Here is a 17,057-nt window from a genome sequence, read left to right as displayed (position 1 = left end):
CAGTATGCAATATTTAGTATTTAGTATGTAGTATGCAGTATGCAGTAAGCAGTATGCAGTAAGCAGTATGCAGTATCCAGTATGCAGTATGCAGTAAGCAGTATGCAGTATGCAGTATCCAGTATGCAGTATCCAGTATGTAGTAAACAGTATGCAGTATGCAGTATCCAGTATGGAGTATGTAGTAAGCAGTATGTAGTATGCAATATGCAGTATCCAGTATGTAGTATGCAGTATCCACTATGTAGTATGCAGTATGCAGTATCCAGTATGCAGTATCCAGTATCCAGTATGCAGTATCCAGTATCCAGTATCCAGTATGCAGTAGGTAGTATGTAGTATGCAGTAGGTAGTATATAGTATGCAGTATGCAGTATGCAGTAGGTAGTATGGAGTATGCAGTATGCAGTAGGTAGTATGTAGTATGCACTAGGTAGTATGTAGTATGCACTAGGTAGTATGCAGTATGCAGTAAGTAGTATGCAGTATGTAGTATGCAATATGCAGTAAGCAGTATGCAGTAAGCAGTAAGCAGTATGCAGTATGCAATATGTAGTATGCAGTATGCAGTAAGCAGTATGCAGTATGCAGTATTTAGTATGTAGTATGTAGTATGCAGTAAGCAGTATGCAGTATGTAGTATGCAGTATCCAGTATGCGGTATCCAGTATGCAGTATGTAGTATATAGTATGCGGTATGCAGTATGCAGTATGTAGTATGTAGTATGCAATATGCAGTATCCAGTATGTAGTATGCAGTATCCACTATGTAGTATGCAGTATGCAGTATCCAGTATGCAGTATCCAGTATCCAGTATGCAGTAGGTAGTATGTAGTATGCAGTAGGTAGTATATAGTATGCAGTATGCAGTAGGTAGTATGCAGTATGCAGTATGCAGTAGGTAGTATGGAGTATGCAGTATGCAGTAGGTAGTATGTAGTATGCACTAGGTAGTATGTAGTATGCAGTATGTAGTATGCAGTATGCAGTAAGTAGTATGCAGTATGTAGTATGCAGTATGCAGTAAGCAGTATGCAGTAAGCAGTATGCAGTAAGCAGTATGCAGTATGCAATATGTAGTATGCAGTATGCAGTAAGCAGTATGCAGTATGCAGTATTTAGTATGTAGTATGTAGTATGCAGTAAGCAGTATGCAGTATGTAGTATGCAGTATCCAGTATGCAGTATGCAGTATGTAGTATGCAGTATCCAGTATGCAGTATGCAGTATGCAGTAGGTAGTATGTAGTAGGTAGTATATAGTATGCAGTATGTAGTATATAGTATGCGGTATGCAGTAGGTAGTATGTCGTATGCGGTATGCAGTAGGTAGTATGTAGTATGCGGTATGCAGTAGGTAGTATGTAGTATGCGGTATGTAGTAGGTAGTATGTAGTATGCGGAATGCAGTAGGCAGTATATAGTATGCAGTAGGTAGTATGTAGTATGCAGTTGGTAGTATGTAGTTTGCAGTAGGTAGTATGTAGTATGCAGTAGGTAGTATGCAGTAGGCAGTATGCAGTAGGTAGTATGCAGTATGCAGTAAGTAGTATGCAGTATGTAGTATGCAGTATGCAGTAAGCAGTATGCAGTAAGCAGTATGCAGTAAGCAGTATGCAGTATGCAATATGTAGTATGCAGTATGCAGTAAGCAGTATGCAGTATGCAGTATTTAGTATGTAGTATGTAGTATGCAGTAAGCAGTAAGCAGTATGCAGTATGTAGTATGCAGTATCCAGTATGCAGTATGCAGTATGTAGTATGCAGTATCCAGTATGCAGTATGCAGTATGCAGTAGGTAGTATGTAGTAGGTAGTATATAGTATGCAGTATGTAGTATATAGTATGCGGTATGCAGTAGGTAGTATGTCGTATGCGGTATGCAGTAGGTAGTATGTAGTATGCGGTATGCAGTAGGTAGTATGTAGTATGCGGTATGTAGTAGGTAGTATGTAGTATGCGGAATGCAGTAGGCAGTATATAGTATGCAGTAGGTAGTATGTAGTATGCAGTTGGTAGTATGTAGTTTGCAGTAGGTAGTATGTAGTATGCAGTAGGTAGTATGCAGTAGGCAGTATGCAGTAGGTAGTATGCAGTAGGCAGTATGCAGTAGGTAGTATGCAGTATGCAGTATGCAGTAGGTAGTATGCAGTATGCAGTATGTAGTATATAGTATGCAGAATGGAAGTATGTAGTATGCAGTAGGTAGTATGCAGTATGCAGTAGGTAGTATGCAGAATGGAAGTATGTAGTATGCAGTAGGTAGTATGCAGTATGCAGTATGCAGTAGATCGTATGCAGTATGTAGTATGCAGTATGCAGTAGGTCGTATGCAGTATGTAGTAGGTAGTATATAGTATGCAGTAGGTAGTATGCAGTATGCAGTATATAGTATACAGTAGGTAGTATGCAGTATGCAGTAGGTAGTATATAGTATGCAGTAGGTAGTATGCAGTATGCAGTAGATCGTATGCAGTATGTAGTATGCAGTATGCAGTAGGTCGTATGCAGTATGTTGTATGCAGTAGGTAGTATATAGTATGCAGTAGATAGTATCCAGTAGGTCGTATATAGTATGCAGTATGTAGTATATAGTATGCAGTATGCAGTAGGTAGTAGGTAGTATGCAGTATGCAGTAGGTAGTATGCAGTATGCAGTAGGTAGTATGCAGTATGCAGTAGGTAGTAGGCAGTATGCAGTAGGTAGTATGCAGTATGCAGTAGGTAGTAGGCAGTATGCAGTAGGTAGTATGCAGTATGCAGTAGGTAGTAGGCAGTATGCAGTAGGTAGTATGCAGTAGGTAGTATGCAGTAGGTAGTATGCAGTAGGTAGTATGCAGTATGCAGTAGGTAGTATGCAGTAGGTAGTATGCAGTATGCAGTAGGTAGTATACAGTATGCAGTATGTAGTATGCAGTATGCAGTATGTAGTATGTAGTATGCAGTATGTAGTATGCAGTAAGCAGTATGCAGTAAGAAGTATGCAGTATGCAGTATGTAGTATGCAGTAAGTAGTAAGTAGTATGCAGTATGTAGTATGCAGTATGCAGTAAGTAGTATGCAGTAAGTAGTATGCAGTATGCAGTATGCAGTAAGCAGTATGCAGTATGCAATATTTAGTATTTAGTATGTAGTATGTAGTATGCAGTAAGCAGTAAGCAGTATGCAGTAAGCAGTATGCAGTATCCAGTATGTAGTAAGCAGTATGCAGTATGTAGTATCCAGTATGGGGTATCCAGTATGCAGTATGTAGTATGCAGTATGCAGTATCCAGTATGTAGTATGCAGTATCCAGTATGTAGTATGCAGTATGTAGTATGCAGTATCCAGTATGCAGTATGTAGTATGCAGTATCCAGTATGTAGTATGCAGTATCCAGTATGTAGTATGTAGTATCCAGTAGGTAGTATGTAGTATGCAGTATGTAGTATATAGTATGCGGTATGTAGTATATAGTATGCGGTATGTAGTAGGTAGTATATAGTATGCAGTATGCATTAGGTAATATATAGTATGCAGTATGCAGTAGGTAGTATGCAGTAGGTAGTATGTAGTATGCAGTAGGTAGTATATAGTATGCAGTAGGTAGTATATAGTATGCAGTAGGTAGTATGCAGAATGGAAGTATGCAGTATGCAGTAGGTAGTATGCAGTATGGAAGTATGCAGTATGCAGTAGGTAGTATGTAGTATGCAGTAGGTAGTATGTAGTATGCAGTAGGTAGTATGTAGTATGCAGTAGGTAGTATGCAGTATGCAGTAGGTAGTATGTAGTATGCAGTAGGTAGTATGCAGTATGCAGTATGCAGTAGGTAGTATGTAGTATGCAGTATGCAGTAGGTAGTATGTAGTATGCAGTAGGTAGTATGTAGTATGCAGTAGGTAATATGCAGTATGCAGTAGGTAGTATGTAGTATGCAGTAGGTAGTATGCAGTATGCAGTAGGTAGTATATAGTATGCAGTAGATAGTATGCAGTAGGTAGTATGTAGTATGCAGTAGATAGTATGCAGTAGGTAGTATGTAGTATGCAGTATGTAGTATGCAGTATGCAGTAGGTAGTATGTAGTATGCAGTATGCAGTAGATAGTATGCAGTATGTAGTATGCAGTATGCAGTAGGTAGTATATAGTATGCAGTAGGTAGTATGTAGTATGCAGTATGCAGTAGATAGTATGCAGTAGGTAGTATATAGTATGCAGTATGCAGTATATAGTATGCAGTAGGTAGTAGGCAGTAGGTAGTAGGTAGTATATAGTATGCAGTAGGTAGTATGTAGTATGCAGTAGGTAGTATGCAGTATGTAGTATGCAGTATGTAGTATATAGTATGCAGAATGGAAGTATGTAGTATGCAGTAGGTAGTATATAGTATGCAGAATGGAAGTATGTAGTATGCAGTAGGTAGTATATAGTATGCAGTAGGTAGTATGCAGTAGGTAGTATGCAGTATGTAGTATGCAGTAGGTAGTATGCAGTAGGTAGTATATAGTATGCAGAATGGAAGTATGTAGTATGCAGTATGTAGTATGCAGTAGGTAGTATGCAGTATGTAGTATGCAGTATGTAGTATATAGTATGCAGAATGGAAGTATGTAGTATGCAGTAGGTAGTATGCAGTAGGTAGTATGCAGTAGGTAGTATGCAGTAGGTAGTATGCAGTATGTAGTGTGCAGTAGGTAGTATGCAGTATGTAGTATATAGTATGCAGAATGGAAGTATGTAGTATGCAGTATGTAGTATGCAGAATGGAAGTATGTAGTATGCAGTATGCAGTATGTAGTATGCAGTATGTAGTATATAGTATGCAGAATGGAAGTATGTAGTATGCAGTATGCAGTATGTAGTATGCAGTAGGTAGTATGCAGTATGTAGTATGCAGTAGGTAGTATGCAGTATGCAGTATGTAGTATATAGTATGCAGAATGGAAGTATGTAGTATGCAGTATGTAGTATGCAGTAGGTAGTATGCAGTATGCAGTATGTAGTATGCAGTAGGTAGTATGCAGTATGCAGTATGCAGTATGTAGTATATAGTATGCAGAATGGAAGTATGTAGTATGCAGTATGTAGTATGCAGTATGTAATATGCAGTATGTAGTATATAGTATGCAGTATGCAGTATGTAGTACGCAGAATGGAAGTATGTAGTATGTAGTATGTAGTATATAGTATGCAGAATGGAAGTATGTAGTATCAGAGGAAGAAGTCCTCTGGTTCTCACCTGCAGGCGTCAGGTGTTCGGCTGCCGTCTCATCGCCGCTGTCCTCGGGCGCCCCGCCGCTCTGCGCCCACGGCTTCGGCCTCCACCTCCGCGTCTCCTTGCAGGTGGTGAACGGCGGCACTGCGGGGCAGAGACACGAGTCACATGACCAGCCCAGAACCTGGTGACCGCACGTTAAAACAGGAAGTTCAACCCACCGTGGCGTTTGCCTTCGTTCACTTTGCTGACCAGGAGGACGGCCTTCTGGTCCACGCCCATCCGGTCTTTGTTTGGACCGAACAGCTTCTTCATGTAGCTCTCTGCAGAATTCAATTCAATTCAATTCATTTTTATTTATATAGCGCCAAATACAACAAATGTCATCTCAAGGCACTTAGATAGTAAGTCCAGTTCAAGCCAATTGGAATTCAATTAATTAATAATAATCATAATTCATAAAATAATCCAATTCGTTCATATAGAGCCAATTCAAAAACAATTTCCTAGCTAAGAAAACCAACAGATTGCACTGAAAACTTTTTGTTTTTCGGTCCAATCTCCCGGCCTGAGCGTGCCTGAGGCGACTGTGGAGAGAAACGACTCCCTTTTAACAGGAAGAAACCTCTGGCAGAACCAGAACCAGGCAGAACACAAACAGAACCTTCAGAACACAAACAGAACCTAAACAGAAGCTAAACAGAACCTTCAGAACCTAAACAGAAGCTAAACAGAACCTTCAGAACACAAACAGAAGCTAAACAGAACCTTCAGAACACAAACAGAACCTTCAGAACCTTCAGAACACAGAACCCAACTCCTCATGGAGCGATCCTGTGACATCATCATGAGAAATCACCAACCTGTGGCGGCGCCGACGTCCTCGTCTGAACTGCTCTCAGCACAGCCAATAAGAGACAAGTTGTAGGACAGGATGTCCTGGAACAGCTGGTTCCCCGTCAGGGTGCAGTTCCTCATGTGCTGCCTGCAGCGAAGAGAGAACGTTACACAGGAAACAGACAGGAAACAGGAAGCAGGTGAAAGGAGCGGGAAACAGACAGGAAACAGGAAGCAGGTGAAAAGAGGGCGGGAAACAGACAGGAAGCAGGTGAAAAGAGCGGGAAACAGACAGGAAACAGGAAGCAGGTGAAAAGAGGGCGGGAAACGGACAGGAAACAGGAAGCAGGTGAAAAGAGGGCGGGAAACAGACAGGTAACAGGTGAAAAGAGGGCGGGAAACAGGTGAAAAGAGGGCGGGAAACAGACAGGTAACAGGTGAAAAGAGGGCGGGAAACAGACAGGAAACAGGTAGGCAGATGCAACAGGGCAGGATCACTGACCATCTGCAGCCGTCATCGTTGCAGGTTCCCGTCAGGTCAAAGCGGCAGAAACATTTGTTAGCTTCGATAGCGTTGCTGTAGGTGACGGAGCTCAGAGGCAACTTCTCCTTGGTCCGGTAGTACGGGCTGAACCTGCAGAGGAGAAGTGAAGTCATTACATTTACTACCTTCATCAACATAACCTCAGAACTCCTCCATCTCTGACCTTTAAGCTGCAGCCTGGTTGTCTGAATCTTTCTTTGAATAAAGCTTTAACAGTGAAAATGTGAACAACTCCATGCTGAATGATCACATCTGTTCTTAAATCATCTGCCATGCTTTCATATTGATCCGATCAGCTCTGAAACAGGAAGTAGAAGCATCACCTGTACGACCTGAAGACCAGCAAAGGGCTGCGATACGGCTCAAAGGGGAGGGGCTTTAGCTCAGAGCCGGCCGATTGGCTCACAGTCTCCAGCTCCAGCGGCACCACCTGAACCAGACACACAGATGTGGGTAATCATGTGATTTATCCCGACGGCTCGGATCGGGCAGCGACCCTGCATGCATGAAGTATGTAGTATGCAGTATGTAGTATGCACTATGTAGTATGCAGTATGGAAGTATGTAGTATGCAGTATGCAGTATGTAGTATGCGGTGTTGTATGTAGTATGCAGTATGCAGTATGTAGTATGCAGTATGCAGTATGTAGTATGCAGTATGCAGTATGAAAGTATGCAGTATCCAGTATGTAGTATGCAGTATGTAGTATGCAGTATGCAGTATGCAGTATGTAGTATGCAGTATGCAGTATGAAAGTATGCAGTATCCAGTATGTAGTATGCAGTATGTAGTATGCAGTATGCAGTATGTAGTATGCAGTATGCAGTATGTAGTATGCAGTATGCAGTATGCAGTATGCAGTATGTAGTATGCAGTATGCAGTATGAAAGTATGTAGTATGCAGTATGCAGTATGAAAGTATGTAGTATCCAGTATGTAGTATGCAGTATGCAGTATGTAGTATGCAGTATGTAGTATGTAGTATGCAGTATGTAGTATGCAGTATGTAGTATGCAGTATGCAGTATGTAGTATGCAGTATGTAGTATGCAGTATGTAGTATGCAGTATGAAAGTATGTAGTATCCAGTATGTAGTATGCACTATGTAGTATGCAGTATGCAGTATGTAGTATGCAGTATGCAGTATGCAGTATGTAGTATGCAGTATGTAGTATGCAGTATGTAGTATGCAGTATGCAGTATGTAGTATGCAGTATGCAGTATGTAGTATGCAGTATGTAGTATGTAGTATGCAGTATGCAGTATGTAGTATGCAGTATGTAGTATGCAGTATGCAGTATGCAGTATGAAAGTATGTAGTATGCAGTATGCAGTATGAAAGTATGTAGTATGCAGTATGCAGTATGAAAGTATGTAGTATGCAGTATGCAGTATGCAGTATGCAGTATGTAGTATGCAGTATGCAGTATGTAGTATGTAGTATGCAGTATGTAGTATGCAGTATGCAGTATGAAAGTATGTAGTATGCAGTATGTAGTATGCAGTATGCAGTATGTAGTATGCAGTATGCAGTATGAAAGTATGTAGTATGCAGTATGCAGTATGTAGTATGCAGTATGCAGTATGCAGTATGTAGTATGCAGTATGTAGTATGCAGTATGAAAGTATGTAGTATGCAGTATGTAGTATGCAGTATGCAGTATGTAGTATGCAGTATGTAGTATGCAGTATGCAGTATGTAGTATGCAGTATGTAGTATGTAGTATGCAGTATGTAGTATGCAGTATGTAGTATGCAGTATGAAAGTATGTAGTATGCAGTATGCAGTATGCAGTATGTAGTATGCAGTATGTAGTATGCAGTATGTAGTATGCAGTATGCAGTATGTAGTATGCAGTATGTAGTATGCAGTATGTAGTATGCAGTATGCAGTATGCAGTATGTAGTATGCAGTATGTAGTATGCAGTATGAAAGTATGTAGTATGCAGTATGCAGTATGTAGTATGCAGTATGTAGTATGCAGTATGTAGTATGCAGTATGTAGTATGCAGTATGCAGTATGCAGTATGTAGTATGCAGTATGCAGTATGTAGTATGCAGTATGTAGTATGCAGTATGTAGTATGCAGTATGAAAGTATGTAGTATGCAGTATGCAGTATGAAAGTATGTAGTATCCAGTATGTAGTATGCACTATGTAGTATGCAGTATGCAGTATGTAGTATGCAGTATGTAGTATGCAGTATGCAGTATGTAGTATGTAGTATGCAGTATGTAGTATGCAGTATGCAGTATGTAGTATGTAGTATGCAGTATGCAGTATGTAGTATGCACTATGTAGTATGCAGTATGTAGTATGCAGTATGTAGTATGCAGTATGCAGTATGCAGTATGTAGTATGTAGTATGGGCAGCGACCCTGCTCACCTGTGCAGGAGGGCCAGCGTCCGTGTCCCCCCCCAGCCGGAGCAGCTCCCTCTGCAGCAGCTCCCCCAGCCGGGCCTGCTGCTGGTACCACCGCTTCAGGCCGTCCACGTCCAGGCCCGCGAACATCTCTGCGGGGAGCTCGGCGCCGCCCGCCGCCTTGGCCGGCTTAGCCCCGCTGCCGTCCTTACCGGGGACGGCGCTCGGGGTGTCCAGGTGGGGCTTGGTGAACGAGTTGGACTGTCTCAGGGAGGGCCGGCGCCCGCCTCGGGCCGCAGCGGCGGGGGCCGGTTCTGGTTCCTGGTCGTCGGCGTCGGGGACGTCCTCGCTGTCCAGGGTCAGTTTGTCCTGGGACAGGTCGTGCAGGGAGGGCTGGGGCAGGTGGAAGGGGCTGGACGGGGGCAGCTGTGGGACCGGAGGCTCTGCGGGGGGGTTGGAGGGGGGCACCAGGGGCGGTTCTGGTGGAGCCCCCTTGTTGCGCAGGACCTGAGCCTCCTTCAGCTTCTGGATCTTCAGGGCGTATTCGGACTCCAGCTGCTGCAGCCGGCGCTTCTGAGCGATCAGCTCGGCGAAGTGTCGCTCAGAACCGCGAGGAGCGGCGTCCAGACGCTGCAGCTTACTGGGCTGTGGAGACAGGAAGGGACACGTTAGTATGACATCATCAGAGACAGGAAGGGACACGTTAGTATGACATCAGAGACAGGACGGGACACGTTAGTATGACATCAGAGACAGGACGGGACACGTTAGTATGACATCATCAGAGACAGGAAGGGACACGTTAGTATGACATCAGAGACAGGACGGGACACGTTAGTATGACATCAGAGACAGGAAGGGACACGTTAGTATGACATCATCAGAGACAGGAAGGGACACGTTAGTATGACATCAGAGACAGGAAGGGACACGTTAGTATGACATCATCAGAGACAGGAAGGGACACGTTAGTATGACATCAGAGACAGGACGGGACACGTTAGTATGACATCATCAGAGACAGGAAGGGACACGTTAGTATGACATCAGAGACAGGAAGGGACACGTTAGTATGACATCATCAGAGACAGGAAGGGACACGTTAGTATGACATCAGAGACAGGAAGGGACACGTTAGTATGACATCATCAGAGACAGGAAGGGACACGTTAGTATGACATCAGAGACAGGAAGGGACACGTTAGTATGACATCATCAGAGACAGGAAGGGACACGTTAGTATGACATCATCAGAGACAGGAAGGGACACGTTAGTATGACATCAGAGACAGGAAGGGACACGTTAGTATGACATCATCAGAGACAGGAAGGGACACGTTAGTATGACATCATCAGAGACAGGAAGGGACACGTTAGTATGACATCAGAGACAGGAAGGGACACGTTAGTATGACATCATCAGAGACAGGAAGGGACACGTTAGTATGACATCAGAGACAGGAAGGGACACGTTAGTATGACATCATCAGAGATAGGACGGGACATGTTAGTATGACATCATCAGACACAGGACGGGACACATTAGTATGACATCAGAGACAGGACGGGACACGTTAGTATGACATCATCAGGAAGTGACACGGTTAGTGTGACATCATCAGGAAGTGACACCAGGAAGTGACACGGTTAGTGTGACATCATCAGGAAGTGACACCAGGAAGTGACACGGTTAGTATGACATCATCAGGTCAGGCCCTCCGACCCGGGCCTTCTGACCTCTAACTAACAGCAGGTTCTCACCACGGTGTGGCCGAGCTCAGTCGGGCGTTTGGGTCCCCGTCCGGCGGCCAGCTGAGCCTGGACCAGGTCCTGCTCCAGGCGGCCCGCCACCGTCTTCTTCTGGGACACGCGCTGCTCGACCCGCTGCACCTGTACGGGACGGAGACACGTCAGTGGCTGCGACCGGCTGAGTGATCATGTGACCGCATCATGTGACTCACCTGCTCCTGCAGCTTCTTCAGCAGCATCCGGTTGGCGTTGACGATCTTCTCCGACGCCGCCAGCTGCTCCCTCAGTTTGGCCACTTTGGCCTCGGCGGCCTTCAGAGACTCCGCCTTCCTCAGCTCCTGCTGCAGCAGGTGTCGCAGCACGGCCTCGTCCCTCTGCAGCAGCTCCCTAAGAACACACGGACATCAGAACCTGCTTCCTGCCAGGTGTGCTGGTGACATCACACCAGGCGCGCGCTGGTGACATCACACCAGGCGCGCGCTGGTGACATCACACCAGGTGCGCTGGTGACATCACACCAGGTGCGCGCTGGTGACATCACACCAGGTGCGCTGGTGACATCACACCAGGTGCGCGCTGGTGACATCACACCAGGTGTGCGCTGGTGACATCACACCAGGTGCGCGCGTGACATCACACCAGGTGCGCTGGTGACATCACACCAGGTGCGCGCTGGTGACATCACACCAGGTGTGTGCTGGTGACATCACACCAGGCGCGCGCTGGTGACATCACACCAGGCGCGCGCTGGTGACATCACACCAGGCGCGCGCTGGTGACATCACACCAGGCGCGCGCTGGTGACATCACACCAGGTGCGCTGGTGACATCACACCAGGTGCGCGCTGGTGACATCACACCAGGTGTGCGCTGGTGACATCACACCAGGTGCGCGCGTGACATCACACCAGGTGTGCGCTGGTAACATCACACCAGGTGTGCGCTGGTGACATCACACCAGGTGTGCGCTGGTGACATCACACCAGGTGTGCGCTGGTGACATCACACCAGGTGCGCGCTGGTGACATCACACCAGGTGCGCGCTGGTGACATCACACCAGGTGCGCGCTGGTGACATCACACCAGGTGTGCGCTGGTGACATCACACCAGGTGCGCGCGTGACATCACACCAGGTGTGCACTGGTGACATCACTCACCTGTGCTTGCTCAGCCTCTGCTCCGCCTCGCTCAGCTTCAGATCTGCAGACGGTCTCAGGCCCGCATCCGAAGCCGGTTCCGGTGCAGCGGCTGAGCTCAGCGGGCTCAGACTCTGGTCCTTCAGCATCCTCTGCTTCTCCCTGCTGCAGGAGAACAACCTCAGGTTCTGATTCTGTCTGGGCAGCAGCGGCCCGGCTCAGCGGCCCGGCTCAGCGGCCCGGCTCAGCGGCCCGGCTCAGCGACCCGGCTCAGCGACCCGGCTCAGCGACCCGGCTCAGTGTCCCGGCTCATTGACCCGGCTCAGTGACCCGGCTCAGTGTCCCGGCTCATTGACCCGGCTCAGTGACCCGGCTCATTGACCCGGCTCAGTGTCCCGGCTCATTGACCCGGCTCAGTGACCCGGCTCATTGACCCGGCTCATTGACCCGGCTCATTGACCCGGCTCAGTGTCCCGGCTCAGTGACCCGGCTCAGTGACCCGGCTCAGTGTCCCGGCTCAGTGACCCGGCTCATTGACCCGGCTCATTGACCCGGCTCAGTGTCCCGGCTCAGCGTCCCGGCTCAGGGACCCGGCTCAGTGTCCCGGCTCATTGACCCGGCTCAGTGACCCGGCTCATTGACCCGGCTCAGTGTCCCGGCTCAGTGACCCGGCTCATTGACCCGGCTCATTGACCCGGCTCATTGACCCGGCTCAGTGTCCCGGCTCAGCGTCCCGGCTCAGCGACCCGGCTCAGCGTCCCGGCTCAGTGTCCCGGTTCCCTCCGGGTTCCTACCTGGCGATCTCCTCCTTCAGCAGACGGTACTCGGCCCGTTTGGCTTCAGGCAGAGCTTCTGGGGTTCTGACCGGGTTGTTCTCCTTCTCGGATCCCGACGCCGCTTTGGGCTTGGCCGCCTGTGAGACATCAGATCATCAGAACATCAGAACATCAGAACATGGCCACAGAACCGCCCGCTCCGGCTCGGCCTCCCTCAGCGACCCACCTCCACCGTCCTGCGGGCCTCCTTGATCATGAACTCCAGACCTCCGAACACCGTCTGAGACGAGCTGCAGGCGTCAGGGTCCGAGTCGCTGTCGTCCGAGTCGTTCAGGGAGACCACCACCGACTTGTGTCTGGGCAGCTGGGGACAGAAGACAGGTGAGGCTCCTGGAACAGGACCTGGAACAGATCTGATCCTGGAACAGGACCTGGAACAGGACCTGGAACAGATCTGATCCTGGAACAGGACCTGGAACAGATCTGATCCTGGAAAAGGACCTGGAACAGGACCTGGAACAGATCTGATCCTGGAATAGAACCCGGGTCAGATCTAATCCTGGAACAGGACCTGATCCTGGAACAGGACGTGGAACAGATCTGATCCTGGAACAGGACCTGGAACAGGACCTGGGACAGATCTGATCCTGGAACAGAACCTGGAACAGGACCTGGGACAGATCTGATCCTGGAACAGAACCTGGAACAGGACCTGGAACAGATCTGATCCTGGAATAGAACCCGGGTCAGATCTGATCCTGGAACAGGACCTGATCCTGGAACAGGACGTGGAACAGATCTGATCCTGGAACAGGACCTGGAACAGAACCTGGGACAGATCTGATCCTGGAACAGGACCTGGAACAGGACCTGGGACAGATCTGATCCTGGAACAGAACCTGGAACAGGACCTGGGACAGATCTGATCCTGGAACAGGACCTGGAACAGAACCTGGAACAGGACCTGGAACAGATCTGATCCTGGAACAGGACCTGGAACAGATCTGATCCTGGAACAGGACCTGGAACAGGACCTGGAACAGATCTGATCTTGGAACAGGACCTGGAACAGATCTGATCCTGGAACAGGACCTGGAACAGATCTGATCCTGGAACAGGACCTGGAACAGGACCTGGAACAGATCTGATCCTGGAACAGGACCTGGAACAGATCTGATCCTGGAACAGGACCTGGAACAGAACCTGGAACAGGACCTGGAACAGATCTGATCCTGGAACAGGACCTGGAACAGATCTGATCCTGGAACAGGACCTGGAACAGAACCTGGAACAGGACCTGGAACAGATCTGATCCTGGAACAGGACCTGGAACAGGACCTGGAACAGATCTGATCCTGGAACAGGACCTGGAACAGATCTGATCCTGGAACAGATCTGATCCTGGAACAGATCTGATCCTGGAATAGAACCCGGGTCAGATCTGATCCTGGAATAGGACCTGGAACAGGACCTGGAACAGATCTGATCCTGGAACAGGACCTGGAACAGGACCTGGAACAGATCTGATCCTGGAATAGAACCCGGGTCAGATCTAATCCTGGAACAGGACGTGGAACAGGACCTGGAAAAGTTCTGATCCTGGAACAGAACCTGGAACAGGACCTGGAACAGATCTGATCCTGGAACAGGACCTGGAACAGGACCTGGAACAGGACCTGGAACAGAACCTGGAACAGGACCTGGAACAGAACCTGGAACAGGACCTGGAACAGAACCTGGAACAGGACCTGGAACAGATCTGATCCTGGAACAGGACCTGGAACAGGACCTGGAACAGGACCTGGAACAGATCTGATCCTGGAACAGATCTGATCCTGGAATAGAACCCGGGTCAGATCTGATCCTGGAACAGGACCTGGAACAGGACCTGGAACAGATCTGATCCTGGAACAGGACCTGGAACAGGACCTGGAACAGGACCTGGGACAGATCTGATCCTGGAACAGAACCTGGAACAGGACCTGGGACAGATCTGATCCTGGAACAGGACCTGGAACAGGACCTGGAACAGATCTGATCCTGGAACAGGACCTGGAACAGATCTGATCCTGGAACAGATCTGATCTTGGAACAGGACCTGGAACAGATCTGATCCTGGAACAGGACCTGGAACAGATCTGATCCTGGAACAGGACGTGGAACAGGACCTGGAACAGTTCTGATCCTGGAACAGAACCTGGAACAGGACCTGGAACAGATCTGATCCTGGAACAGGACCTGGAACAGATCTGATCCTGGAACAGGACCTGGAACAGATCTGATCCTGGAACAGGACGTGGAACAGGACCTGGAACAGTTCTGATCCTGGAACAGAACCTGGAACAGGACCTGGAACAGATCTGATCTTGGAACAGGACCTGGAACAGATCTGATCCTGGAACAGGACCTGGAACAGGACCTGGAACAGGACCTGGAACAGATCTGATCCTGGAACAGGACGTGGAACAGGACCTGGAACAGATCTGATCCTGGAACAGGACGTGGAACAGGACCTGGAACAGATCTGATCCTGGAACAGGACCTGGAACAGATCTGATCTTGGAACAGGACCTGGAACAGATCTGATCTTGGAACAGGACCTGGAACAGATCTGATCCTGGAACAGGACCTGGAACAGGACCTGGAACAGGACCTGGAACAGGACCTGGAACAGATCTGATCCTGGAACAGGACGTGGAACAGGACCTGGAACAGATCTGATCCTGGAACAGGACCTGGAACAGATCTGATCTTGGAACAGGACCTGGAACAGATCTGATCCTGGAACAGGACCTGGAACAGATCTGATCTTGGAACAGGACCTGGAACAGTTCTGATCCTGGAACAGAACCTGGAACAGGACCTGGGACAGATCTGATCCTGGAACAGAACCTGGAACAGGACCTGGAACAGAACCTGGAACAGAACCTGGAACAGATCTGATCCTGGAACAGGACCTGGAACAGGACCTGGAACAGATCTGGAACAGGACCTGGAACAGGACCTGGAACAGATCTGATCCTGGAACAGGACCTGGAACAGGACCTGGAACAGAACCTGGAACCTGGAACATATTTACCACCAGTGGAGCCCGGGCGGGGTGGTGGGCCCGGCTGAACCGGCCTCCCCGCGCCTGAGGCACCGTGTTCAGGCTGACGGTGCTCAGGTTCCCCCTGGGGAGGAACTGGACGTCCGCGGGCATCGGACCGCTGGGGAACGGGGGGCTGCTGGAGCTCTGCTGCAGAGGAACACAACACATAGCATCATCATGCAACCACCACAACCAGTAGAACCAGTATAACCAGTACCACCCATATAACCAGTAGAACCAGTATAACCAGTACCACCCATATAACCAGTATAACCCGTATAACCAGTATAACCCATATAACCAGTACCACCCATATAACCAGTACCACCCGTATAACCAGTATAACCCGTATAACCAGTACCACCCATATAACCAGTAGAACCAGTATAACCAGTACCACCCATATAACCAGTAGAACCAGTATAACCAGTACCACCCATATAACCAGTAGAACCAGTATAACCAGTACCACCCATATAACCAGTATAACCCGTATAACCAGTATAACCCATATAACCAGTACCACCCATATAACCAGTACCACCCATATAACCAGTATAACCCGTATAACCAGTACCACCCATATAACCAGTATAACCCGTATAACCAGTACCACCCATATAACCAGTATAACCCGTATAACCAGTACCACCCATATAACCAGTATAACCCGTATAACCAGTACCACCCATATAACCAGTATAACCCGTATAACCAGTACAACCCATATAACCAGTATAACCCGTATAACCCGTAGAACCAGTATAACCCGTATAACCAGTATAACCAGTACAACCCATATAACCAGTAGAACCAGTATAACACGTAGAACCATTATAACCCGTATAACCAGTATAACCAGTATAACCCGTATAACCAGTATAACCAGTATAACCCGTATAACCAGTAGAACCAGTAGCACCAGTAGCACCCGTATAACCAGTAGAACCAGTAGCACCAGTATACCTCGGGGGACACCACCCTCTTGTTGGCCATGGACATCAGACACGTCTCCCTGAGCAGCATCTCTTCCTCCTCCTCCTCATCAGCAAACGGGGGTTTGGGGGGCGGCTCCACCTCGTCTGGTGGGGGGGGCAGAGGGGGGAGAGGGGGCGGAGCCCCGGAGAGGACGGGGGGGAGGAAGGGCTGCGAGAAAACACGGAGTCCAGTTAATCAATAAGTATCGAGCTGATTGATCAGTACTGACAACAGGTGGGGGGCGTTCCATTCTGAAACGGGGAGCGTACCATTAAGTAGGCCGCGGCCTCGGCGCCGTACAGGCCCAGCGGGGCGAAGCCTCCGGCCTCGTCCAGGGGCAGCAGGCCGTGGGTCGGGGACGGCACTGACACAGAGAGGACAGGT

The 17,057-nt window shown here is 48.1% G+C and overlaps 1 protein-coding gene across 5 annotated transcripts in view; it reads right to left on the bottom strand.

Moving 5' to 3' along the window:
* zfc3h1 (zinc finger C3H1-type containing) overlaps window positions 1-17,057 on the bottom strand; it is a 47,302-nt gene that overhangs the window by 21,706 nt on the left and 8,539 nt on the right. For 3 of the 5 annotated variants that reach the window (XM_075470830.1, XM_075470834.1, XM_075470833.1), the window contains exons 8-21: window positions 16,943-17,037; window positions 16,662-16,841; window positions 15,684-15,842; window positions 12,831-12,968; window positions 12,623-12,741; window positions 11,850-11,993; window positions 10,904-11,078; window positions 10,704-10,832; window positions 8,967-9,587; window positions 6,902-7,008; window positions 6,537-6,668; window positions 6,061-6,182; window positions 5,419-5,520; window positions 5,222-5,341 (exon numbers count right to left, since the gene is read on the bottom strand). In XM_075470830.1, the coding sequence (XP_075326945.1) occupies window positions 5,222-5,341; window positions 5,419-5,520; window positions 6,061-6,182; window positions 6,537-6,668; window positions 6,902-7,008; window positions 8,967-9,587; window positions 10,704-10,832; window positions 10,904-11,078; window positions 11,850-11,993; window positions 12,623-12,741; window positions 12,831-12,968; window positions 15,684-15,842; window positions 16,662-16,841; window positions 16,943-17,037 (2,343 nt within the window). The remainder of the gene's footprint in view (window positions 1-5,221; window positions 5,342-5,418; window positions 5,521-6,060; window positions 6,183-6,536; window positions 6,669-6,901; window positions 7,009-8,966; window positions 9,588-10,703; window positions 10,833-10,903; window positions 11,079-11,849; window positions 11,994-12,622; window positions 12,742-12,830; window positions 12,969-15,683; window positions 15,843-16,661; window positions 16,842-16,942; window positions 17,038-17,057) is intronic. The other 2 variants (XM_075470832.1, XM_075470831.1) reach the window with 2 other exon arrangements.

The sequence above is a fragment of the Odontesthes bonariensis genome, chromosome 7, assembly GCF_027942865.1.
Source record: "Odontesthes bonariensis isolate fOdoBon6 chromosome 7, fOdoBon6.hap1, whole genome shotgun sequence".
NCBI lineage: Eukaryota > Metazoa > Chordata > Actinopteri > Atheriniformes > Atherinopsidae > Odontesthes > Odontesthes bonariensis.
Note: the sequence above shows the minus strand (reverse complement) of the source record. Positions and strands in the feature narration are given on the sequence as shown.